This window comes from Monodon monoceros, unplaced genomic scaffold (assembly GCF_005190385.1).
Source record: "Monodon monoceros isolate NGI ecotype Baffin Bay Population unplaced genomic scaffold, NGI_Narwhal_1 Super_Scaffold_18, whole genome shotgun sequence".
Classification (NCBI taxonomy): domain Eukaryota; kingdom Metazoa; phylum Chordata; class Mammalia; order Artiodactyla; family Monodontidae; genus Monodon; species Monodon monoceros.
In genome coordinates, this window is record NW_021703774.1 from 167,243,269 (window position 1) to 167,269,009 (window position 25,741).

At 52.9% G+C, this 25,741-nt stretch overlaps 1 protein-coding gene across 1 annotated transcript in view; it reads right to left on the reverse strand.

The window, feature by feature from the left end:
• The window catches only part of IGSF21 (immunoglobin superfamily member 21), a 245,141-nt gene that overhangs the window by 63,761 nt on the left and 155,639 nt on the right, over positions 1–25,741 (reverse strand). The window contains exon 3 of the mRNA XM_029230255.1: positions 16,789–16,910. Coding sequence (XP_029086088.1) covers positions 16,789–16,910 — 122 coding nt within the window. The remainder of the gene's footprint in view (positions 1–16,788; positions 16,911–25,741) is intronic.

The following is a 25,741-nucleotide window of genomic DNA, read 5'->3' on the forward strand; positions in this document are numbered from 1 at the left end:
ACACACACACACACACACACACACACACACACACACACACACACACAATGGAATACTACTCAGCCATTAAAAAGAACAAAATTTTGCCATTTGCAGCAACACAGATGGACTATGGAGGGTATTATGCTAAGTGAAATGAGGCAGACAGAGAAAGACAAATACTGTATGATATTGCTTATGTGTGAAATCTAAAAAATACAACAAACTTGTGAATATAACAACAAAAAAGCAGACTCACAGATGTAGAGAACAAACTAGTGGTTACCAGTGGAGAAGAATGGGGAGGGGCAATATGGGGATGGGGGAGGTACGATCTATTGGGTGTAAGATACACTCAAGGATGTATTGTACAACATGAGGAATAGAGCCAATATTTTGTAATAATATATAGCCAACGTTTGTAATAAATGGAAAGTAACCTTCAAAAATTGTCTAAAAATTTTTTAAAGTTAAAAAAATTAAAAAAAATAAAAAGGCATCACAATTAAAAAAAAAAAAAAAAGAAAGAAATGTGTCTTATCGCAGCCAGAATTCCTAGTTGCCCTCCCAGGCCTGGTATATCCTCAGCATTGGTGCCAGTTTGCTGAGACGTGGGAGAGGACAGTGCTGAGAACCAAGGTTTGGCCTCAGACCACCCTGCCTGGGTCCCAGCTCTGCTCCAAGTCATCCTCTCTGTGGCCTCAAGCAAGTCACTTCCCTTCTCTGATCCCCTGTTCCCTCATCTGCAAAGAGAGGTTCATGAAGGACGGCCCTCGCAGACTTACTTGACAATGAAAGAAATTCAAGTGTATGGAGATCATAACAGAGGGCCCAGCACATGGTACCCACATCATACACACTCCATAAATGTTTGTGCTATTATTATTATTCATTAGGCACGAATCATCTTTCTACGTAGAAGATGACCTCTGCTAGCCTCCGGGGAATGAGTCACATCTCTAAAGCTGGAATCGTGATAAGGGAGGATCAACCAGGCTGGGCTGGAGGATGGAGAGGGCTGAAGCAGACTAGATATTTTCTTTGTTAAAAAAAAATGTTGGGCCATGTTCATGAGAAGGCAGATGCATGAGAATAGGTTTATCAAGGTGGTTTTCAGTTCCACTGCAATTTAAAATAAATAAGTCAATTTAATGTTTACAGAGTGAGTTATGCCTTATTAGGGACACGGTGAACTGAGGAAACTTGGCCAAGGAGAAATTTGAGAAATTGGCCCTGGCCGTGAGAGTAATTACAGCAATGCTTTAGTGTGCAGTCTTGCCCAATGATATTTTCATTCTGTCTAATTTATTAGCTTATTAGCTTTATGGTGAATATAGAAAGCTATACCACAACATGGGCCTAATGTGATCAGAGCCAAACAGTCATGTCTTCCCGAGGTGGTCTTAATAAAGGACGAGACCCCTGTTTTGAAATTGTTTCCAAGTTTTCTAGAAAGATTCAGGGCAGAGTTCCAGGCCTCTGGGTCCTGGGGCTGTGAATTAGAAAGGCAATAAAGGACAGTGGTCCAGAGTGCAGACCATCTGGTTTTAAACACCAGTTCCTCTGCTTTCCGGTTATGTGGCCTCAAGACCTTAGCTGGTCCAGGGCTCAGTTTTCTCACCTGTAAAATGGGAGCAATAAATATTCCTACCCATATGGTAATCCAGAGCCCTACGGAACAGGGCCTGGCCAGATTGCTCACCACTGTCTCCCCAGAGCCCAGCACTGTGCCTGGCTTGTCACCGGTGTTTGGTAAATATTGTTGGATGAACGTGGCAAAGGCCAACATCCACGTGAGGTGCTTAGCACATAATCTCCACTACCCTCGTATCTCACATGCATCGTTCCAATTCTAAGGGCTTTACTAACTCATTTAAACCTCACAAACACCCTACGAGGTGGGTACTATTATCATCATCCCCATTTTAGAGATGGGGAAGCTGAGGCACAGAGAGGTAGTGACTTGCCTAGGGTCCCACAGCCAGTAAGTGACAGAGCTGGGATTCAGACACCAGGATCCTAGCTCCAGGGTGACTCTATCATGTCACCTTCTGTCTTAAGCGTTCTTTACGTTGTAGCTTTATTATTCATAACAAAGGTTCAGGTGACACCTTGATTTCAGATGTCTAGCCTCTAGAATTGTGTGAGAATACATTTCTGTTGTTTTAAGCCACTCAGTTTGTGGTATTTTGTTACAGCAGCCCAAGCAAACCCACATGGGCGGACTCCACTCCAGCTGAGCATTTGCCTTTCTGAGGCTCTGGCACTGCCTCTCCCAGGAATACATCCAAAAGAAATGAATGCTCAGGTTCAAAGCAACTTCACTTGTCATTGTGAAAAACTGGAAGCAACTCTCTGCAATGCCCCTCCATGGGAGAATGAGTAAATAAACTGTAATCGAGCCAGGCGGTGGAGTACCATGCAGCCGTGACTTGCTGAGTGAAAGAAGCCTGGTGCGGAAAGTGTGACCCTATCTGTGTGCAGAGCAAAGGCAGGAAAAACTAGTTTAAGTTGATTCAGAAGTCAGAATCACGTTTCCCTCTTGGTGGATGGAAACCTCGTGGGATGCTGGAAATGCTTTATGTCCTGATCTGGGCGGTGGGGGGGCAGCGGAGCGTATGCCTGTGTAATGATTCCCTAAGCTGGGCCGTTTAGATGAAGCACTTTCCTGTGTGTATGTTATACCCTGATGTAAATAAAAGGGAAATACATAGATGGGGAGCCCCCACCGGAGAGCCTCAGAAGTCTCACAGAGGCGTCTGGAGTTGCTCCTGTTGGTCTCCAAGAGGCTGAGGATGGATGATGGCTGAGCAGTGGAGGAGGTGCATATAGCCATGAGCAGGATGGGGGGCACTTAGTGGCATCTAAAGAGGATTTATGACAAGTCCAGGGGCCCCCTTGGTCCATCAGCAGCTGGAGCAGCTGGCAGGGCCTCCACGTGCCCCTCCCCACCCTAGATCTCAAGGGTTGGCATCATAGCCTCGGTAAGCAGGGGGGAAACATTGCGGGGAGAGCTAATGGTGCAGAGACACAGCCCAGGTTCTCTCTCCTCCCGTGCCAGCCTCTCCTTATCAGCTCCCTCTGCTGGGCCCTGCTCAGTTCCCATCCACTGCATCATTCCTAGGGCACCCTGGGATTTTCCCCATCAGACTTCAGCACCTCCAAGCCCTCATGGCCTGTCTCCTGCACTGGTTCATTGCAGAGGCAAAAAGGAGGCAGGCCTTCAGCAGCCAGCTAGAGGCAGTGGAGGGGTATACCCCAGCACCACAGGAAGTGTGGCGCACAGGCTCAGAGATGCTGAGTGATCTGCCCAAGGTCCCACAGCTCTCAAGGGGCACATCTGGGCTCCCCACTCCAGTCCTCTTGACCCCAGAGGCTGGTCCTTTCCTCCATACTCCCCAGACTCCTGCAACAACCAAACAAGTGAACGAACTTCCAGGCCCATGGTGATTGGTGGTGTGGTCTCGTGGAGAACAGGTACCCTCGCTGCAGACTGCCCGGGTTCAAGACTTGGCTCCACCCCTTGCCACACCCTTAACCTGGGGCAAGGCATTTAACCACTTGGCCCCTCAGTTTTCCCATCTGTAAAATGGGACCAATAGTGGTTATCTGCCCCATAGCTGTGAGTTTTTACCTGGCACATAGGAAGCCCCAGACAAATGTTTGCTATTATAATGAGTTGGTGTTTTTAATCATTGGTGGCTACAAAGATGAAAGCAAAAAAGGTCACATTTCTGCTTGGGAGCCCTTTGAGGGCACCAGACCCACAGAGACACCCTTTGTGGGCACTTCCTGTTCTTTCTCAACGACTCTGGTGGGGAGAAGCCAGGGGTGGCAGAGCCCAGATCCCACTCAGCCACAGCTTCTCCAGCGTGGCAACGTGACTGTGGGCTCCTGCGGCACCAGGCACCGAGTAGGATCCTGCCAAGATGGCTCCAGGCAGCGTTCATGAGCACTTGGGCCTGAGCTCTGGCCATTCCCAGCTGCTCTGATCCAGCTTGATGCCTGCTTCAAATCGCAGATCTGCCCTGCAGGCTGCATGGGTTCTGGGCATGGATTCAAGCTCTGCTGGGCCCATAGACCTCACAGTGTCATCTGGGCCATCCCCCTGCCTTCCCATCACACTCACGTCAAGCCAGAAAAGGGGGGGCTCCTGCCTCTTGTCTGAACCTCCAGAGGAGGGCTCCTGGGGGAGGTGGGAAGTGGGGAATCGGGGGTTGTAGGCGGGGCACCGAGTGGTCAGGCTTGTGTGGTTGGTGAAGGAGGCAACAGGACAAGCACGGAGATGGAGATTCTGGGCTCTGGGCCTCTGACCCCTCAGGGAAGAGCCCACAAAGCAAGTTACCACCTCCTCAGCCCCCCGGCCCAGGATGCCCACATAAGCCCATGCTGCAACCTTGGCACATGGGCACCTGGGCATGGAAGGTCCTCACCCACACGCCCTGGACCCTACAGTCCATCCCACAGCGCCACACACTGTACTGCAGCTGTCTCTTTATGCATCTGTCTGGGCCTCAGTTTCTGCATCTGTAAAATGGGACGTGGGGCTTGGCCTACCTCATGGGATGTTGTGGGGATTGAATGACACAACCCATGTAAAATGTTTAAACCACGTCAGTGTTCAGCAAATAGCCCTTCCTTTGGGGGATGGGGAGGGTTTTTTTTCTGCCCTCGTGTCACCCTGCTCTGCTTAACTTGGCATCTGGCTCATCAGAGGCGCTCAGAAGTGTTCGCTGAATGAACTAGAGAACACCGTGTTCAGTGATTCCTTTCCCCACTCACTCCCCAAAAATCTCCAGGCCAGACTGCGGGTAGGAGCTGTACTCAGGAGGGTCACCTGGGAGCAGGGGCCAGGGAAGAGTCCCTGAAAAGCAGAAGGAAAAGCCCGATCCGTCATTCATTCTTTCCACCCTTCCTCTGTGCTGAGCTCTGCCGGGCCCAGGTGGGTGTTGGTGGGTGGTCCCTCCCTCCAGGAGCGACAGTCAAGGAAGGGTGATGGGAGAGGCTCCTGAGACCCTAGGGAACAGGGGTCCTTGCTGGGGCAAATGGAGAGGGCCTCCTATGAGCCAACAACATTTCCCCTCCACTATTATTATTATTATTATTTTGCATTATGGTATAAAATTTGTCTCATACAGAAGTATATATACGTTATGAAGCATATTATAGACACGCACCTGTGATTCAGCCGTCTTTTATTTAATACCACCACGTGCTAGGTGTTAGGCATTTTGATGGTAAGAATTCATGCAACGCTCACCATAGCTCGGGGTTGGGGGTGGAATCATCATTCTTCTCCTACCAGTGAATAAGCTGGGGCTCAAAGTCCTGCCCAGTGTCACCACAGATAGCATCTAATAAAGGCAAACCATAGTCGCATATCTACCCGCATCATAGCCAAGAGTGATGGGGGTCCCATATCCTGGAACCCTGAACCTGCTGGAGCACTTACATAGCAGTGGCTGTGAGCCTGTATTCTGCCTCTGACCTCTCCCGTAGCTGGTGGGTTTGAATCCTGGCTTGGCCACCTTCCAGCTCTGTGACCTTGGGCAAGTCACCTAACCTCTCTGAGCTTCATCTTTTCACCTACCAATGGGGGTAGTAATAACCCCGACAGTGCAAGGATTTATGAGTCAATGTGTTAAAGCACTTCCCGCAGGGCATAAAAGCTTGATAAACACTGGCGTTGGCATTGTCGTTAGTTCTCAGATCTCAGGGCTCTGGCTATAGCATCACTCTCGTGGGGGAAGCAAAGATCCAGTCCATCAGTGAGTCCTGCCCGCTCTGCTTCCAAATTCTTCTCCCATCACTTCCCTCCACCTCCCTCCACCCTAGCCACCTCTCCTCCCTGGTCCCTCTGCCTTCACTTTCACGACCTCTCCAATAGCTAAGGTGGGTCTTTTAACAACACACACATAGAAACAAGATCGACTTCGATGGCTCCACATCACCCCTAGAGTAAAATTCAAACTCTCTCTAAAGACCCAGAATGATCTCCAACAGCGGTTCTCAAACTTGCCTGCGTATTGGAATCACCTTGGTGACTTTGAAAAACTGATGTCCGAGTCCCCACACCCTTGCCCACAAAGTTCTAACTTAACCAGCAGGGCTTGGCCTGGGCATCAGGAGTGTGTAAAGCTCCTGGACGTTTCTGATGTGGACCATGGATGACGGCATTGGCCTCACCTGGGGGATGACTGGAGCCATAGGCCCTTGGGGCCCTCCCCCAGACCCATGGAATGAGACTCTGTATTGTAATAAGCGATTCCTGGGTATGGAATCGTTCAAGAGGTCTGCACCCTGAGATCTGGCCTCTGCTGACTCCTCCCCTCATCTTCCACAATCCTCGCGGGGGCTGTCAATTCCCCAGCCTCTCTGGGCTTGTTTCTGCTCTTTCTTGTCGCATGGAGCTTGCTCCCATCCCAGGCCCTTGCTTCCTCCTCTGCCGGAATGCTCATTCCCTGGACTCTACGTGGCTGCTTCATCTTGCCATCCAGGCCTCAGAGAGCCCCCGTCCTCTCCCTGTGTTGCCAGCATAACCCCAGGAATATCAGCTCCGTGGGGACAGGTTCTTGTCTCCCTTGCTCACCCTTGTCCCCCGAGGTCTTCAGTTAAGAAACACTTTTTAAACAACGAGTGAATAATTAGGGCAAGTCCTGACCGTGGTGCACGGGACCTGTCATCAGAACTTCATTCCACACCCCGTACCCAGGGTGCCGCCTGACACAGGGCTTGCAGTTCCTCGGGGTTGATTCTGGGTGAAGACACTGTCTCCGAAAGGCCCCTGGTAAAAGGCAAACCGCCAGAGCTCCCTCCCCACCCCATCCCCCACCCCACCGGCATAGGGGCTCAGCCGCATTCACGGGGGAGGCCCCCAGAGGAGGAAAGTTCTGTGTGATGGGGAAGCTCTCCCAGCTCTTGTGATGGTCACTTCCTCTCTCTGTGCTGAGCTTGGTCCCCATAAATAGGGTCTAAGATCTACACTCCATAGGGTTTAAGCAAATGATGGATGGGAAAGTTTTGCTGACAGTTTGAAATAATAATTCTACATTTGGATAATCTGTCAGCTCATCAGTTTAAGAGATCACTACTGAGACCTTGTGCTGGACACTGAGGTCCTAGAGATGAAGGGAGGAAGGTCCCTACTCTTGAGGGACAAGACCCGTCCTTGGTGATTGAGGGGGCACAGGCAGAGGGCTCCCTCGTTGCAATATCCCAGGGTATCACCAGAGGGCGGCAGACAGCTTTGCAAGCACTTCCCTCCCCTGGGAAGAAGCTGGTGAGAAGGGTGCGTTCTGGGAGTCCCAGTAGACTCCTGGTGGGCCTGGGGACAAATGCAGAGTGGGGGTGGGTGGGTGCAGTGTGCTGCTCTGTGCCAGCTGCGGGCTCAGCAGAGTGCACACATCTCAGTCACTGTGTCTAAGGTCTCCACTAACCCAAGACCCAGACACAGAGAAGTACCCAGGATCCCACCCCCAGCGGGGAATGGGGACCCACCTGGAGCTTCGGGATCCAGGGTCTGTGCTGCTGGGGAGGTTCTGGGGCCATAGAGGGACTCCAAGCCAAGAGCTGCAAGAATGTGCAGGGAGAGGAAAATGAAAAGCATCATGCTTGTGTGTGTGCGTGCACGTGTATGTCTGTGTGCACAGAACCGGAGGGCAAAGCCCCTGCACGGGGAGGGGGAAATGAAGGAAAGGTGAAGATCACACTGAGAAAGGGAAACCATAGGAAAAACTGAAATTCAAGGAGCAAAAGTAGAAGAAGGTCGACCTTTACCAGTGGGAAGTGAAGGGAGGCAGAACCCACCAGGACCGGTCCTTCGGGAGGGTACCGAGTTCCAACCCGTGCCGCCGGTACTGGCCCACCTGGGCTGCTCATGGCCTGGGTGGGGGCAGATTTGTGTGAGTGAAAAATTGCGACCTGGCATGAGAAGAGTTGAATGCAATGCACAGGGTTCTCTTGGAGCACTGTCGGTAGCATTGATTCTGCGCGGAGGCAACAGGGTCGGGGAGGACGGGGCCTGGACCCACTGCTGGGCTTCAAAACGGTAAAGAAGGACAGGCGACCGCTGGAGGGGAGAAGTGGAAACTAAGATGTTAACACCAGGGGGTTGAGGCAGGGAGAGGAGAGGTCAGCAGGGGCAGGTGGAAAGTGGGGAGACAGGGGACGCCATCATGCTCAGTGAGGACTTAGGCAGAGCAGTGGAAGCATGTTCGCCTCAATGGATTTCTCAGCAGGTAAATGGAATTGACGCCACCAGCGGAGGCAGACGAGGAGACCTGGGAGTCGCATTTCTAGGGCCAGAATTGGACATCACTTGGTCTCCTTGGCCAGGGAGTCCAGGGGCCTGGAACTGCCAGGCAGTGTCTATTTTTAAGGTGGTGACTAACTCTGGCAGCGTCCTACCTGGAGGCATCAAGCATGGGGGGCCACAGATCCACTGTGTGTGTGCGCGTGTGCACATGCGCTCATGCGGGGGCATGTCGGGATGAAGACACAAGGTCACGTACCCTCACTAAGTCACTTGAGTCTCCAGCGCCTGGCAGAGGTCCTGGCACGGGGTGGTCACTCATGACTGCTTGTTGGATGAGCCTGCCCCTGACGGCTCAGAGACCCAATATGACTCCAGTGGCTGTTTGAACGCCACGGCTTGGGTATGAACCCAAGCTTCCCCATGTGCAAGCTGTGTGACCTTGGACAAGTGACTGTACCTCTCTGTCCTCTCGTGTCATCATCTATGTAACAGGATTCAATGAGTCTGAGATCTGCACTCCACGAGATGGCTGCTCAGGTCAAACCAATGATGGATGGAAAAAAGCTTTGCTGACTGTTTGAAATGACAATTCCATATCTGGATAGGCTGTCAGCCTATTGATTCAAGAAACCTTTACTGAGGGCCTGGGCTTCCATCCCAGGCCCTGTGTCAGGCACTGAGGACCTAGAGATGAAGAAGGGAGGGTCCAGTTCTAAGAGACAAGACCCAAGAGGGACAGCTGAGAGCAGGCGTCTCTGCAGAGCACTTCCTGCAGGCCTGACACAGAGGGTGGGTCCAGGAACTCTTCCCTAATGGATGCTCTGGGGGCGGGAGGCTGGGGATGGGGTCCAGTGAAACTTCTGGCTCAGAAAGTGTGGGTACACTCCACCTTGGGGGAAAATCCCAGGGGGCTGTGGAAAGAACGTTTTGCTCCTGAGCCCCCTGCCCCCCAGTCAAGGCCTCACTTCCCGAGAAGCTCAGCACCGGGCCCAGCATACTGTTATTACTCCATCCGCTGATACCTCGTGGTGTTTGGTGTGGGGACGGCCCAGACTCCTGAATGGCTGGTGCCTGTGAGGTCACCCTGGACTGGAGGCCACTAGCTGGTCCAGCTGTTTGGTCATCTTTAACCCAAACGAGTCTGGCCCCCGGGTGCCTCAGGACATCGTCTGTCGCCCACCGGCTACCGGCAGCAATGAGAATTATCTGTGCCTTGCAGCTTCCCACTGAATTCTTTGGCCCCAACTGCACATCGGAGCTGATGGGAGGTGCGGTGTGCAGCAGAGCTTTCCAAATCTCGCTGCCAACGTCTTTACCTGGAAGACTTTTTTAAAAGACTGCTTCCCCAGGCCTTGCTCCAGGATGCTTGAATCAAATTCCGTCTTGGTGGGGCCCAGGAATTGATATTTTTAAGCGACTCCCAAGGTGATCCTGACGCGGGTGGCGCACTGATCGGCTTGTGGTGCAGACATCGCGGAGGGTAGCTCGTGCTCAGGTGGTATAACTGGCACCCTCTCCTTTAGGGCGCGGTGGGCTGTGAGGGCAGCGCTCAGCTGAAAACCTCCTGGGAGGCAGACTGCAGCCCCGACTCCTAAGGTAATCCCTGGTTTTGATTTGGGGACCCAGCTGCCGCTTGGGGTTGGAGACCTGAGGTCTTCAATTCTGATGCTACTCAGAGGCAGCTGTTATGAGCAAAGTGCTGAAAGGGCTCACGGTTATCCTTACAATGTCACTGGCTCATTCGCTTCTTGGGTGGGAGAGAGAGGAGTGGGTTTACAGTAGGTCAAGTGCTGGGTGTAACCTTGATAGTTCCCTGTGAGCAGGGTCTGAGCTCATCCACTCTCCCAGCACCCAGCACCAGGTGGGCACATAGTAGGTGTCCAATGTGTGTTTGCTGAGTTCTCAAATAAATGAATAAACGGAAGACCATGTCCTGTGCAAGCAGCATGGGTTATGTACGTTCTGGAGACAAAAGATGTATGGTCCACTATAACGTGCAAAGAGGTGAGCTGTGGAATTCACACTTGCAAATCAACAAGGGTCAGAGGGCACTTTTTTGTGTACCAACGGTGGAGGAGTTTGCCCTGCCTGCTAACAGCTGACACTACAGAAGGGACACGGAACATTTCAAAGGGAAACAAACCCCCTCTGATCTTTGGACCCAACAGTGAATATGTCTATTTCAAAACCAACCCCATTTTTCCTTTGGAACAGATTCCAGAGAGCTGTGACTTTGAAACCTCCGTCTGCCTACCTGGAGCAGCCTTGCTACTACTTCAGCACTTCCCTACCTGCCTCCGTGCCTTTGCACACACCGTGTCCGCTACCTGCAGTATCCGCTCCCAGGCTCCTCTTTGTCTAAAACCTACTTATGCTTCTAGGCCCACTTCAAATGCCGCCTTCTCCACGATTTGCCCGGGCTCTCCATCTCTGATTCATCATTGCATTACATCTAAATCCTCCCCATGGCAGCCATCACTTGATTACCTGAATCGTTAGCTATTTATCTCCATGTTTTATCTCCTCTTTCCTTTCATCCCACAAATATTTATAGCTCCTCTCTAAATGCCAAGTAGGTTCTGAGGTCACTGAGATGAAAACGATAGAGCAGAGCCTCGGAGGAGCTTATGCTGGTGGGGTGGGGGAAGAGGCAGAAGGCTTTAAGTTCCACGGCGGCAGGGGCTGCGTCTTGCCCACCTCTGGGCACTGTGCCCCCCGCCCCCCAGCCCTGTGCCTTGAATGCAGCAAACACTCGATATGAGCTATCAAGAGACTACACGAACGGGTGCATCTCAAAGTAATAGAGGGAGTGGCATGTCTTTCCGTGGCCTCAATCCTCCAGGCGCTTCTTTCACTTACTTGATTTCTCCCACATCTCCCTCCTCTGATAAATATGAATTAGGAAGGTGTAACTGTGCACTCACATTCTCCGCGAAGCCCCCAGGCTCTGCCCCGTCCCCCCACCCTCCCAGCTGTTCTCAACCTCCTGCAGGTTTGGGGGCAGGGGGGTGGGGGGAAATGGAGCCTGGTCACATGTTCACAGCGCGTGGCAATCAGACCTCACCTTTGCCTCCTGGCCCCTGCCAGCCCGAAGCGGTGGGCCAGCTCCCTCTCCCAGCTTCACTCAGGTTTGGAATCTAAGTCCTGAGACCTATGAAGAGACCTCTCTCTCCCTCCCCAGACCCCTCTGAGGAAAGCTTTGTCTTCCTTTCCTGACCCCTCCAACCCATGCTCCGCTTGGCAACCAGGGTGAGCTTTACAAGACACATCACGTGAGACCCCAACCTTCAGTGGCTTCCAGGACGTTGAGAATAAAAGCCAACTTGTTTCCTTGCTCCCTGAACTCTGGCCACGCTGGCCCTCTGGCAGCTCCTAGATCACGCCAAGCTGTTTCTCACCTCAGGATCTTTGCACCTGCTGTGCCTTCTGCCTGGAATGCCCTCCCTACCTCCAGCCTGCTCTGTCGGGCTTCTTTCATCCTATAGATCCCTGCTCAGATGTCTCCTATGAGAAACCTCATAGCACGCTCCCCCTTGCCCCCGCCGCCGCCTCACATACTCCACGACTCTCGTCATCTCCATCACATTCCCTTATTTCCTTCATCACCTACTGAAGGTATTTTTCCATATTCTTTCAAACACATTTTTATAGTCTGTCTCTCCTCACCCCCTGCATCGTAAGATTCACCAGAGCAGGTCTGATTATGCCTCGTTCACCATTTTATCAGCAGCACCGTCCCTGACATACAGCAATTGCTCCATTCCTTTGTGACAAATAAATGATGCCCAGGTTGGGGGAAGGTGAGGAGGCCTGAATTCCTTCTTCCAAAGTTTATCCCGCAGCCGTGAGAGCGTCAGTGAAAGACATCCACCACGCCTTCTACCACTAACTCATCCACTCCACAATTATCTACAAATTGTCCACACTGGGCAGGGGGTGCTGGGCTGGGCGGCTGGAGAGATGGCAGCGAAGACATCACCCCCAATCCCCATCCTCGTGGGGCTTCCGGTCAAGTGCAGGAGGCACTTTGAATACCCGGTGTCAGGGCAGTGAGTATGGGAGGGGAAGGGCACTGGGGTGCCTGGCCCAGTCTGGGCAGTCAGGGCGGGCTTCCTGGAAGAAGCAACATTTAAGCTGAACCTGAAAGGATGAGTAGGGCCTCGGCAAAGAGAGGTGGGCAAGGCGTGGGAGGGGCGCACTCTTGAACCCTTGAGCCTAGATTTCCCTCACCGCCAAATGAGGGCCAGTGAAGCCTGCTTGGTGTTCCTAGGGACACCCTGGGCTGATGGGATGGGGCCTGGACTGCAGAGGACTTCGGGAAACAGAAGGCACAAGGTGTGGTGGGGGGAGCAGGGGCTGGTGAAGGCTCGCTGTGATTCACCCTGACCTCCAAGGAGGTCACAGCTGCCATTTGGGGATGGCCACGTTCTGCAGGGATTAATGAGTTTTGCCCACACAATCTTCCCCTCAGTGGGAAGTGGACCCCTCATCTGGTCCACTTGTGCCCGGCCTGATGGAACAGGTGAACGGGGCCCGAGGCAGGGCCTGAGAGGGCAGGGGTAGAGGATGGCAGATGTGCAGGATGCCCGCAGGTGGGACTGTTACTAATATCCTATGTCCCCACTTAGGGGCCCCTGAGAAACAGAACCTGAGACAAGGAGTCAATTGGGAGATGCTGGCTTATTTAGGAGGGTATCCCAGGCAGCTGGAAAGGGAGTGGGGATTGAGTGGAAGGGAAGTCAACACAGGTACATCCTGGAGGTTATTCAGTCCCGCTGGGGAACTCGGGGACAGTGGAGAAGACACATCTGAGTTGCCCCACTGGGGGGACGAGGGGACTGGGGTTTCATCTAACACCTCCCAATCAGTCATTGGCCGAGGCTGCTCCCAGACATCAACTCCCTGGCACTTGGGCTCCGACGTCTGCCACACCTGCCTTGCCCCCGCCATGGATGGCTCCTTCCCAGCCCACAGGTCTCAGCCCAGGGCCACCTTCCTGGGAGGCTCTGCCTGCCACCCCAGCACCTTAGTCCTCCTGGCACTGCAAGCTGCTCGCCCCTCGTTACATGATCACCATCGGACCCACATCTTTGTGGAATGTGTCATGAAAAATTTATTGACGTCTTGCTTCCCTCGTTTCCTCTCTGTCTCCCCCACGGGAGTGTAAAGCCCCGTCTTTCTTGCTCCCCACTGGATCCCTGGCACCTGCATCATACCAGGCTCCTAGTAGGTGCTCAGTTAAATATCCTTTGAAGGAATAAATTATTGTCAATTCCAAACTGGGAGCTCTGGGCTCTGAGGCTCAGAACTAGAAAGGCATTTGAGCGATGGAATCTTTGGGGTGTGCAGAGGGGCGGTGACCTGCCCAAGAGGTCATGAACTGGGGCCCTACACCTGCGCCCCGCAACCTGGGGACAGAAGCCCTGTCACCCCACCTGACTCCCATCCCTCCGGGAACCCCACCAGTGGGAGGAAAAGCTCTGGGATTCCCTAAGGCTCCCCTGGCTGCCCAGAAAATTGCTCTCTGCCAACTCTTGGTAATCTTCTCAGTCTCATTCTCTTCCCACTTTCCCCAGCTGAAGAGGAAGCGGCCCAGACAGCTGCGGAGCTGGGACTGTCTCTAGATGAGATGCATTAATTTGTAAACATCTTCATTTATATGTAAATGTGGAGGCCCGCACCCCTCACCAGCCCTAAAGAAACCCTGCAGCCTGAGAAGCAGCCTCAGCCAGCTAGCACAGCTGCTCCTGCGGCTGCAACTCTCCGTGACAGGATCAGACTCTCCAAGAGGGCCTGCTCCTTCCTTCCCTTCTTCTGTGGCTTCCTTGAGGCCCCCCTGCCCTGTTGCTCTCTGCCTGGGAGACCCGCCCCCCATTGTAACCAAGGTTCCAGGAGAAGGCTGGGGAAGAAGAGGGCACTGGCCGCAATTGATCTGCTGTGTGACCTTGGACTAGTCTCTTTCCCTCTCTGAGCCTCGGTTTCCTCAGCTGTAAAATGAGAAAGGCAGTGTGGTGGAGGGGTGGGATGAGGTGGGTTGAGGTCCAACCAAGTTGATGTTGTTATAGCAGGGGACCCTTGGGCAAGTCCCTTGACCTTGCTGAACTTTGACCCCATCTGTAAAATCAGGACTACAGAAAATAATAACAATAATAATACCTGCCTGCATTCCCGGTGTTGTTAGTGAGGATCAAGAGAAAGAGTGCACAAGGAGGGTTTTGTGAGATTTGGGGAAAGGTGAGGGCTTTTTTTTTTATGATGAGGAAAGGAGGGCTTTTCTAGGCAATAAGGGCATGCAGGCACCACTCAGCAACTACGGCTGCACTTTACGCAAATTATTAACTCAACTCACGAGGTTGCAGTGAGCTTCGTCCTGTTGTCATTCCCTTTTAGAGACTGGGAAACTCAGGCACAGTTACCAACCCAAGATTACACTGAAGCAAGGGGGTGGAGGAGCCAGGATTAGAACTCAAGCCATCAGACGTAAGTCTCATCAAACCCCACAACGATTGTTTAAGCCAATCATATTAAGCCTGCTTTACAGGTGAGGACACCAAGGCAGAGAGAGGTCAAGGTCCTTATGGTCCAAGGTAACTCAGCAGGAAGTAGCTGAGCTGGGCTTTGAACCAGGTCTTTGCCTACCAGGGCTGTGCTCTGGTTACATGAGATGGTGGGGGTCAGAGCCAAGGAAACACCCTGGAGACCATACCTGCAGCCACGGGTGGGGGACTGAAAATGATGGTATGTGGGGAGCTGTTGCTTCCCAGAGACCTTGGTAACCAGGCAGAGGTGTGGCAGGCGGAGACGGGTTTCTGGGAAGCTGGAGGTGATCTAAATGTCCACTTGTGCAAAATCATCTGTGGCTCCCAGGATAGCTATTTTCTTCTCCAAAATGAGTTTTTTCCTGTTTTTCGTTTTGATGGTAACTGGTGGGTCTTAGGTGTGCTTTAAGGCACCCCAAATCATTTTGGGAAGCGGGTATAGGAGAAATAGTAAATAGATGGATGAAGGTATCTGTGTGGCCATTTGTACACCTCTTTGGAGCCCCTTCACATCCACATTCTCACAAGATTCCCCCAACAAACGCTGGGTCTGAGCTCCTAACACAAAGCCCAGAGAGAGGAGCACCCAGAAACGTCCTCCAGGAGAGACACCCACCTTCCGTTCTTACCAAAGTGGGCATGGAAGGACCACCGGCCAGATTCCCTACGCAGGGCTGGATTTACCCTTTGCAATCTTCTTGTCCCATTTTCTACTTTTATCCACGGGGAAACTGACACCCAAAGGGCCAAGGAGGGTGCCCAGGGTCATCCACTCAATTTGCAAATTTTATTGTGTACCTACTGTGTGTCAGGCCTCGTGTTGAGAGCTGAGGGTGCAAGGTGAAGGGGGAGCACCCATTCTGTCCTGATGCTCATGGTCACAGAGAGAAGGACCAACCTGTGTGTGCAGAGTGGGGCCTTATCCTCCTGGCGGGTCAGGGGTAAGGCATAAGCGGGGACGCGGCAGGCACCCCACGAAGCACAGCGCGAGCCAGCTTGTCTCCTGCAGCATCTCCCTGCGTGCCTGGTGTAGCCAGGTTGTCCTCTAGCTTCGGAGCAGACTGCCACTTTCTGCCTGGCCACCAGGCAAAGCATTTGGCTGTGTAGTGTGAAAAAGCATGCGTGTGTGTGTGTGTGTGTGTGTGTGTGTGTGTGTGTGTGTGCATGTGTTCTGGAGGAGCCGCAGCCATTGGCTTTGGGGGAGGTCAGTTCTGCTGGGGTGGCGGACTGTCTAAAGAAGGTATCCTACGGGAGGACCTGCTCGATTGGGTTCTGAAGGCTGATGAGGAGTTTAGCAGGTGGCCGAAGGGAACAGCACCCATCAAGTGTAAAGGGTCAGAGCAATAAAATAGGATTGGGGCCTTTTAGGCAGTAGGTGGGAGGGGAGTGGGGCCGTGGGTGCCCACACGCCTAGGACGCAGCAGGGCCTAGAATGGGATCCGCTACCTTAAAGTCTTCTAGGAAAGGGGTAGGGGTAGAAATGTAAAGTATCTCCATCCCCAAGGGCTCTTCCTTCCCCATCCTGTTGCTGCTTTGAACCTAGGGTCCGGTTGTTTAGGGTCTGTTTTCCTTCCCAGGTTTAGAGCCCGTGGGGAACAATAGGACGTATTCCACAGGCTTCTGAACCGGGTAGAGCTGGTTTACATCCCACCCCTGGCATTTCTGGCTGTGTGACTTTCGGCATATTGCTCACCCTCTCTGGACCTCAGTGTCCCCACCTGGAAAGGGGTTTGGAAAACCCACTTTGCGGGACTGTTGGAGGAGCCGTCTGCAGAGGCCAACATAAAGGGTCTGCTCCATGTGGCAGAGCTGCAACTTGACCCCTTCCTGATTCTTCCCTCCAGAGGATGATTCCCCTTGGGAATGGGTCCCCCTTCTGCAGCACAGCCCAAGCTCTGCCTTCCAAGCCCATGGAGGGTGATCCTGAGACCCCCCTCCCCACTACAAGAGCGTTGCATGTGGGATAGACATGAAAGGGCTGGAGAAGTGGACCCCCGGACACCGCCCAGCCCTCACCTCACGGTGGACTGGTACACCAGGTCCTCTCGCTTGCGGTAGTTCTCCATGTGGGAGAAGTTGGTGGAGAACATGGCGTCGAAAGTAAAGATCTTCTGCTTGATGGTGCCGCCATCCGTCACCTGCAACAGAGCACAGAGGAGTCACAGGTGAGTGCTCGGCCAGCCCTGCCACCCCTTTCCTCCAGGCGGTGAGTGGGCTCCTGGGATGCTGGGGAGATGCAGGCAGCCCCAGGAGAAGCCTCTCGGGGGAGATGTCACAACCATCACTATTATCCTCCCAGGTCATCCCCACATCACTGATGTGCAGGCTGAGGCTCTGAAGTCAAGTGCCTTCCTGAGGTCCTACAGCTAAGGAGGAGTAGGGCTGCCTCTTCTTCTGGCCCTTTCCGATGCACCAGGTGGTCCCACTTCTGCATCCCACTTGTTGGCCTCGCAAAAATGACAAGCAAACCTTGGGGAGCCGCAGACAGGGCCAGAGAGTGTGAATGTGTTTTGCAGAGTCAGCCAGAGTGCCAAAGCCATCCCCACCCAAGGAGAGAGGGAATGGGGGAGCAGGCTGGATAGAAAGAGAGAAGAAATGGGGCCAAGGGCAGGCACCTGTACCAAGATCTCATACGGATTCAAACAAGCTAAACTGCAATGGTTTCCAATAAATTCTTCAAGGGAGAAGACCAGAATAGCTAGAGAGCCCAGAGGAGGGGGAGGTCCCATCCTGGGGATAGGGTAATCATGGAGGGCTTCCTGCAGGAAGCAGTGCATAAGTTGTCTTCTGAAGGAAGAGTAGGAACCAGCCTAGTAAATGGAGGGAGTGCTTTCTAGGCAGAAGGGACAGCAGGAGCAAAGGCCCTGGGGTGGGAAAGAAGTATCTGTGCTCAGTGAAACGAGACTGTGTTCAGAGTGCCTGGGGCAGAGAGGAAGTGAAGAGAGTAGACTCCGAGGAGTGAAATGGGAGCCACATCAGGGAGCGCCTGATGGGCAAAGGAACTTAACTCCCCCGAAGGCCAAGGAGGTACAGAGTTTCAGATTCTATTTACAAGCTCCCTCTGGCCTTAGAAGAGATTGAAGGGACTTGTCTGGAGACAGGGGAACCTGGGGTGGCTAGGGAGAACCCAGTCTACTGACACCAGCGATGGAGAGAAGAGGACAGTGTGGGGGACTTGCCTGCCTCTGGCTGCCCTTGGGACAGGCCAGGAGGGGTGTCAGGAAGTCCCCGTTTCACATAGGAATACGAAGGAGGCCCCGAGAAGGCAGGGGATCTCAGGAGGTGGTAATAAAGCCCACCCTGGAAGACAAAGGCTGCACAGGTGCCCAGCTGTTCACAGCTGATTAAAAGCCGGACCAAAGTGTGCCCTAATCCCGCCTGCCGCCTGTCCGCATCCCCATCCCTGCTGCTGTGCTGCCTCCCGCTAATGAAAGTGTTACTCCACAAAGCAGCAAGGTATGTGTTGTCTCTGTTTCAATTATTTATCTGTTTACTCAGCTGCAGTTTTCCGCTTGTCTCAGCAACTCTGTTATAGAGTTGCAGCCTCGCTAACAGCCTGCGACAGGGAGGCCTCCACTTCCTGAAGAAGTGGAATTAACTCCCTGTGGCTCTGTGTGCTGGACGCAGGAGAGGGGGCTGGGGGTGGGGTTTCTCCAAGGGGCTTGGGGGAGGGCTCGAGATGCCGAAAGGTGCTTCCCCAGCCCAGCAAAGGCGGACTGACCCTGGAGCTGGGTCTGCCACCTTCTTGGCAGGACTGGCCCGGGGCAGCTGGCCTCCTTTGGGCACATCTGGACCCCAGCTGACTTGGACCACATCTGTCTGGCCAAGGTGGTAGTGCTGCTGGTTTAGGGAACACAGATCCAGTGCAATCCAGCCAGCATTTATTGAGTGCCAGCTGTGTGCCATAAGAGTAGGAGACCTCTATTAGTACCGGGGTCCCCAGGGAGCCCCAGCTGGTGAGGGTTAGAGTGATGGTAACACATTCACCAGCTCCAGGACCCTGAGAGGGATCAGTGGTGGGACTTCCCACTACACGGTGTCTCCTCGCTGAGCTCACACCTCTGTCTCCAGCAGGCTCATCCACCGCTCATACACTTCACCTGTTCCCTCTCTGAGGGCTTTGCGCTTTTCTGACTGTGCGTGGCTGCAGTCAGAAGGCAAGACATCTCATCCTCTGGTCCTCTCACATTGCCTCTCACCAGTTTCCCAAACAGGGGGTGATGAGAATGGAGGAAGCCTGAGGAAGAAGAGCAAAGTACCTGTAAACCAGGCCTCTGAACTGGGGGACAATTTTGCCCCCTCCTCCTCACGGGGACATTTGACAATGTCGGGAGCCAGTTTTGGTTGTCACAACTCAGGGGCAAGACGTGCTCCTCGTATCTACCAGGCAAAGGCCAGGGATGCTATAACCATCCTACGATGCACAGGCCCCCAAAGAATTATCTGGCCCCAAATGTCAACAATGCCAAGGTTGAGAAATCTGCTTGAAGCACATCTCTTTGTATAGAGCAGAACAGACAGTAATCTCCCATTTTGCAGATGAAGAAACTGAGGCTTGGAGAGGCAAAGTGATTCATCCGAGGTCCCACAACGGGCTCTTGGCAGAGCTCTGGCTCCCAGACCAGGGTTCACATCCCACCCACTAGGCCTTTGGGCTGAGGATCAGCTAAGCGCCTCTCCGGCCTCTCTCTCTACACTCAGCGGCTGTCTCATCAGGAGGCAGGATGCCAGAAGCCCGGCGGAGCTCTGAGTAATCTTCTCCTAAAGTCGTAAAAGTGGAAGGCATCCTGCCTGTTTGACTTGCAGCCTCGCCTCCCTTCAGGTACTGCTTTTTTATCTCCTCCTAAAATGCGGCAGCCCTTATCGTCCCAATTTCAAATTTCACTCCATTTTTTTTTTTTTTTTTTATTATACAAAGGAGGAAAAAAAAATCTGTCAGTAAAACTGTCTCCTCAAATTTATTCTCCGGGACTGAGGTTTTTATTAGTGGGAAAATACACCCACGCCCCACACGTACTCAACACACACGCCAGATAAAGCACCGAAGAATTATCTGAATCGTAAATCGCTGTTTCAGGCCCAGGGACAGGGGAGTTTCAAGGACGCACCTAGTTTTACTTTGGTTTTATTTACATCTTTTTCTCTGGGGCCCGCGTCTGGCTGCTGTGGTTAAACTGGCCTCGGGCAGCCGGAGACAAGCACTGATCTCCTTCCAGTCAAGGCATCCACGGTCCCAGCTCCCTGCAGCTGGCTCTCAGACCTCTCTCAGCCTCAGGGAAGGTTAAGGAAAGCAACAGACTCCAAATTCACTCTCAGGCCCCAGGCCAGTGGGCAAGTGGCTATTTGCAAGGAGGTTATTCTGTAGTTCTTGGAGGTTTGAACCCCTCAAGACAGAGGCTGGGAGGGGGTGGGGGTAATCACAGGCAGTGGGCAGAGGGCATGGTATAAGCCTGAGAAGATGCTGCAAGACACCTTCCCTTTAGTTCTAGAAACATGTCGCCAGGCCTAAGACACACAGGCACAGCTCTAGTCCCCATCGGAGAGAAAGAAATGAATTTCAGACACCGTTGCAGCCCATCACGAGCTTATTCACAGTCTGGTGGGGGAGATAACACCACTCACAGTTAAGTGAGAGGCCAAAGTCTGGGAAATCATGGCTGTAGCAACAGGTATTTGCCAAGCGTCATCTGAGGCTCATGGAGGAGCCAAGAATTCCTTTGGGGGGGGTGATCACAGGAGTCTTCCTGGAGGAGGTGGGCCCTTTTCAGGGGGTATCTAGTCTCAGGCTGCTTCTCCCTGCCTATGGGAGGCTTTTGAGCAAGAAGCGATACTGATTTCCCATACCCCAGTCGAATTCTTGATTTTTGGTTACTACTTTGTGCTTTTGAGCAAGCTATTTCAGCTTTCTAAGCCTCAGTTTCCTCGTCTGTAAAATGGGGACAACTCAACCTATCTTCTTGGGAGGATTAAACGAGACAAGGCTTGGAAAGATCACCCAGTGTGTGGTCAATGCTCAGTGGAGACAGCTATTTTTGTGAATACTAACACTTCTCTGAACCACCTCTTTTTCTGGGTCCCTTCTCACTCTTCAGGACTGGAGAGCAGACTATCTCTTGCTGAAAAGCCAGAGGATGCAAAAAATCAGTAAATGAAAGAAGGGGGTCCATTTCTGGGGAGGGAGGCGGGTGGGAGGAGCCAGAAGCCAGTGTGGGCAACTGAGAACTGGAGGGCTGGGGGTTGTGTGTGGGGAAAGCAGAGGCCCAGGAACTTGCTAAATTATTATATTATTCTATCAGCCCAAAGAGGGAGCTCGAGGAGGCTCAGAACAAGGACATGGTGGCAGGCTAGTCTCGGGGGCTCCAAGACAGTCCCCCGGTGCCCATAGTGGGTTGGGACCAGGAGATCAGGGCAGACAGAGAATGACAAAGCTAGTGGGGGCAGTCAAGGTGCTGTTGGAGAGCCAAAGATGTGTGGGTCTTCCCTTCCCCAGAGGGAGATGTGCTTGTGTGTTCATTCACTCATTCATTCATTCAACAGATTTTTAGTGAGTCAATCAACAGGGCTTGAATGTGAGCTACTTCTAGAACATAAGCTCTATGAGGGCAGGGTCTTTATCTGCCCTGTTCAAGCTCTGCCCCCAGAGTTGGGCACCTGGTTCTTACTCAGTAACTATTTGTTAGAGTGAGTTGAACCCTTACCACATTCCAGGCGCTGGGGCACCACAAGGAAAAAGAGAAGCCATTCCTACAACACAGACCTGCCCCCAGAACAGCCTTCTGTGCCCACACCCCAGTTTCATGGGGCTTCCCAACAGGACCAGGCCCAGTGGGGAAGGTGGAGGGACCATCCGTGCAGTGATGCCCCAGAAGGAACCAGCATGGATCTGAGGTATTTTTTCTCAGAGGTCATTCTGAGACAGGCTGGGACCTGGGGCCCTTTGCTGCAGTGCTTGTACCTAGACAAGTTTCTCCTCAAGCAACCAAATACAAAGAAACTATATGGGACTAAAAATAACTGAATGCATGCACAGTTGGGGTAAATTCTGGACCAAAAGATACAAAAAGACCAAAAAAAAAAACACCTATCTACCACTTCTGAAGAGCCGGGAGCAGAAACTGGGTGTGTACTGCGTATGCCCCCTGCACACACAACACCACAAAGGGACTGGGGCAGAACACCTAAGCCACCCATCTGGACACACCCCTACCCTCACCCCATCTAAGGAACCAGCTTGCCCCCCAGCTCGGCGAGCGAGCAAGGGAACCTCTTACTTATTCTCGCTACCCCCTGCTTCAGCAGGGGCCCCAATAAAGCCTTGCCTGAATTTCTTGTCTGGCCTCTAGTCAATTTCTATTTATTGGGGAGGTCAAGAACCCTGGTCGGTATCCAGTCCCTGACTGATCAGCTACACTGGATGGAGACCTGGGTTCTAAATCTCTCCGCACGTCTCCCTTCTCCAGGCCTCAGTTGCCCTAAATGCTCAATGAAGAGACGTGGGGCAGAGTGACCTCTGAGGGCCATTTCTACCCCGAATGCCCAAATGTTCTGATTCTAGAACAGCTGGCCCTAGAGGCCACACTTATTCACGCTCGGTTTGCCCAGCCAAGTCTCAACAGCTGCCCACGGGTCCCAAGCCTGCCCGACCGTGTCCCAGGGCGCCGGCTGTCCCCGACCAGCAAATCTGGCTGCAGCCAGGCTGGGTTGATTTTCAAGTGGAGCCACCAAAGCGTGGCAAACGGACTGAGTCCTGCCAGCAGCGTGAGAGCCTGCGGGGGCCGACCAGGGTTTTCCACTTGAAAAACAAATAAGTCTCCAACTCTAGCCTCCTCCCAATGTCTCTGGGTGCCTTCATCCGGAAGAGAAAAAAAAGAAGGGGGTAAAAATCAGCTCCCCTACCCCCCAACCTCCTTCTCTTTGTGTTCCACAAAACCAGTTACAGGTTGGAAATAGCTGTAATAAACTTGATATCCACTTGTGGGCCAATCCCGCCGCGGCTGGAAAGTGTAATAGTGGCAGAGAGTGTATTTTGCTGGAGCTGTTTAAATTGCCTGCCTACATCATCCCAGCTCCTCTCCAGCCGCGAAGGAATTTGATCTCCTGGAAATGGAACAGCTGAGGTTTCTGTGGCTGGGCAGTGAGAGGGAGAGTTTGCAAGGAGGGTTTTTAATGAACTGATTAGACATGGAGGAGTGATGGCGCCTGGGCTCCAGAGTCAGGCCAGCCCAGGTTCAAATCCCAGCACTGGCAGGTTCCAGGCAGCTCCCAGGCTATTAAAATGGGCAAGAGCGGGCTTCCCTGGTGGCGCAGTGGTTAGGAATCCGCCTGCCAATGCAGGGGAAACGGGTTGGAGCCCTGGTCCGGGAAGATCCCACACGCCGCGGAGCAACTAAGCCCGTGTGCCACAACTACTGAGCCCGTGTGCCGCAACTACTGAGCCCGTGTGCCGCAACTACTGAGCCCGTGCGCCTAGAGCCCACGCTCCACAACAACAGAAGCCACTGCAATGAGAAGCCTGCACACCGCAACGAAGAGTAGCCCCCGCTCGCCACAACTAGAGAAAGCCCGGGCCCAGCAACAAAGACCCAATGCAGCCAAAAATAAATAAATTAACTAATTAATTAATTTTGAAAAATGGGCAAGAGCCGTGGCTGCCTTATAGAGTTGTAGCTGCAGGGAAAGGGACACTGAAAGTGACGAATGGTGGCTAGAATGCTGGGCCAAGTGTGAAGAGGCTCAGTTCCTCCTTAGGGCTGTCACTTCCTGGCTCTGTGTTCTCAAGCAAGTCACTGATAGTCTTGGAGCCTCGGTTTCCTCATCTGTAAAGTGTTCACCGGACCTATGCCCCAGAGTGGTTAGCAGTACTTTTTAAAAACCCAAATATATGTGAAAGCTTCCTGTAAAATGTGATAAGCATATCTAAAAACTTCTGCCATGCAATCGTCACCTAGAAGTCTCTTCCCCACCTCACTCAACCCCGAGTGCCTAGCATGGGATTGGCACACATTCTGTCCTTATAATGTACGTTTGTGTAGTGAATCAACAAGTCAGCGAAGGAAGGAATGTTCTAAAGTCTACTTAGATGTGTCTCCATCCAACCACTCAGAAATTACGCTGAGAAAGCTCCCTCCGAGGCCCAGTGCAAAGATCAACTAGTGTTAGAGAAAGGCTTAGATGGAGTCAGCCTCAGCATAGGGCTCAAGCCATTTGTGCATTCAAGCATTCGCTTATTGATTGAATTCCTTTCATGAGGTGTGTTCGATTCCAGAAGGGCAGCCATGGACACAGCAGGTGAGACGGTGAAGAAACATAATCATCTCACTTAAATGTCTGAGATGGGTGTCTTCCAACTCCTCCAGCAGAACCTGAAGCCCAGGAGGGCCGCGACTTTGCTGTGTTCAATGTTGTATCCACCACTCCCAGGACAGCCGACTACAGAGGGGGCTCTCCGTCAATATTTGTACAGAAATGAACATGCCTTCTATAGATGCAAAAACTGAAGCTGCTGAAGGGCTGCCACTCACTCAGGCTACCCAGTCTGTCAGTGGAGGAGTGAAGATTTTGAACCTGGGTCTGATTCCGAGGTCCAGAGTGGAAGTGGCCCAGGCAGTAGAGTTGATGAAGTATTGGGTTGAGGCCAGGAAGGGAGCAGGTATTCTAGGCAGAGGGAAACCACGGCGGGGTGCAGGGCACCTGCTCAGAGAGGAGGAAGGAGAATAAAAATGGAGAGGAAGAGGGGACAGCGATGCAGCCTCCCCCTGGCTTACTACTGTGCAGTAGGAGGGGCACGGGGTTCCTGCCTTCCTTGTTGCCATGGTGACCCTTGACCACTCTTCCTCTAGACTCCCTGCCCGCCTGTTCTCCACCCTGAGTCTGCTTCTGCATCTCCTGGGCCTGGGAGCTGGGCCAGGGGAGCAGCCACAGAGAGGAGAGGGCAGGCTCCCCTGGACCCTGGGGGAGGGGAATGCCGGATTCCCAGGGATAGCAGGGAGGGCTGGGAATCCTCAAGTCAGGTGCCACTCACCACTCTGGGTGGCCAGATTCCACCCCCACTCCATCTCCCTTGTGAGTCCTGGCTTCTGGCAGGGCTGGGCTAGGGGTAATTGGCTTCCCCTCGTGTGTGTGTGTGTGTGTGTGTGTGTGTGTGTGTGTGTGTGTGTGTGAGATCCGGTTTTTAACAGAGACAGCTGGTGTCATAAATTGCTTGTCTCATCTGGTTACCGTGCAAAGGCGGACAGCAGCTCAGGGATGAGGTGTGGGGCGGCCCGGGGGCCCGGGGCTGGTAAGAATGGCAGGCAGAGGCGTGGCGGCTGGTTTTGTGGGCACACACATGGGCAGAGCCTATGCAAGTATGAGGAGGTGCGTGTGCAACGGGAGTGAACACAAGGGGGTCCCAGGGGCTGCCGGCGGCCAGCTCATGTGGATGAGCATGAGTGCAAATAAGAAAGCCTGTGTTCAGGGGGTTTGGGGATGGACATCTGTCAGCAGGGGCAAGTGGACAAATCTACATGCCTCTAGGCTACATATAAGGATGCATATGTGTGTGTGTGTAGAGCAAAGTAATGGTGAGAATATTTAGTGTAGTTCTAGATGTTTGGGGAAGAACATGAGGGTTTGTGTGTGTACAAGAAAGATTGTGTGTGTGCACAATCAAGGTTGTGTGTCAGTTGTGGATTCATGGTGTGTGTGCACGTGTGTGTGTGTGTGAATGATGCCTGTACCCACGGAGTAAGCCCAGTTTACACACCCTGTTCCCTGCTCTGGGCCAGGGGATAGGGGGCATCAGCTGGGGTGGGTGTGTGTGGGGGGCATGTGTCTGAGAAATGCCAGGCTGGGAGACACCATCACGCCAATGCTGTCCTCCTGCCACTGTCCACCCCCGGGGCAGGCTCCCACCAGTCAAATGCAAAACCACAGTCAGGACCCAACCACCCGAGCCCCCAGACTCCACCAGACACAAGATGCTCTGAGA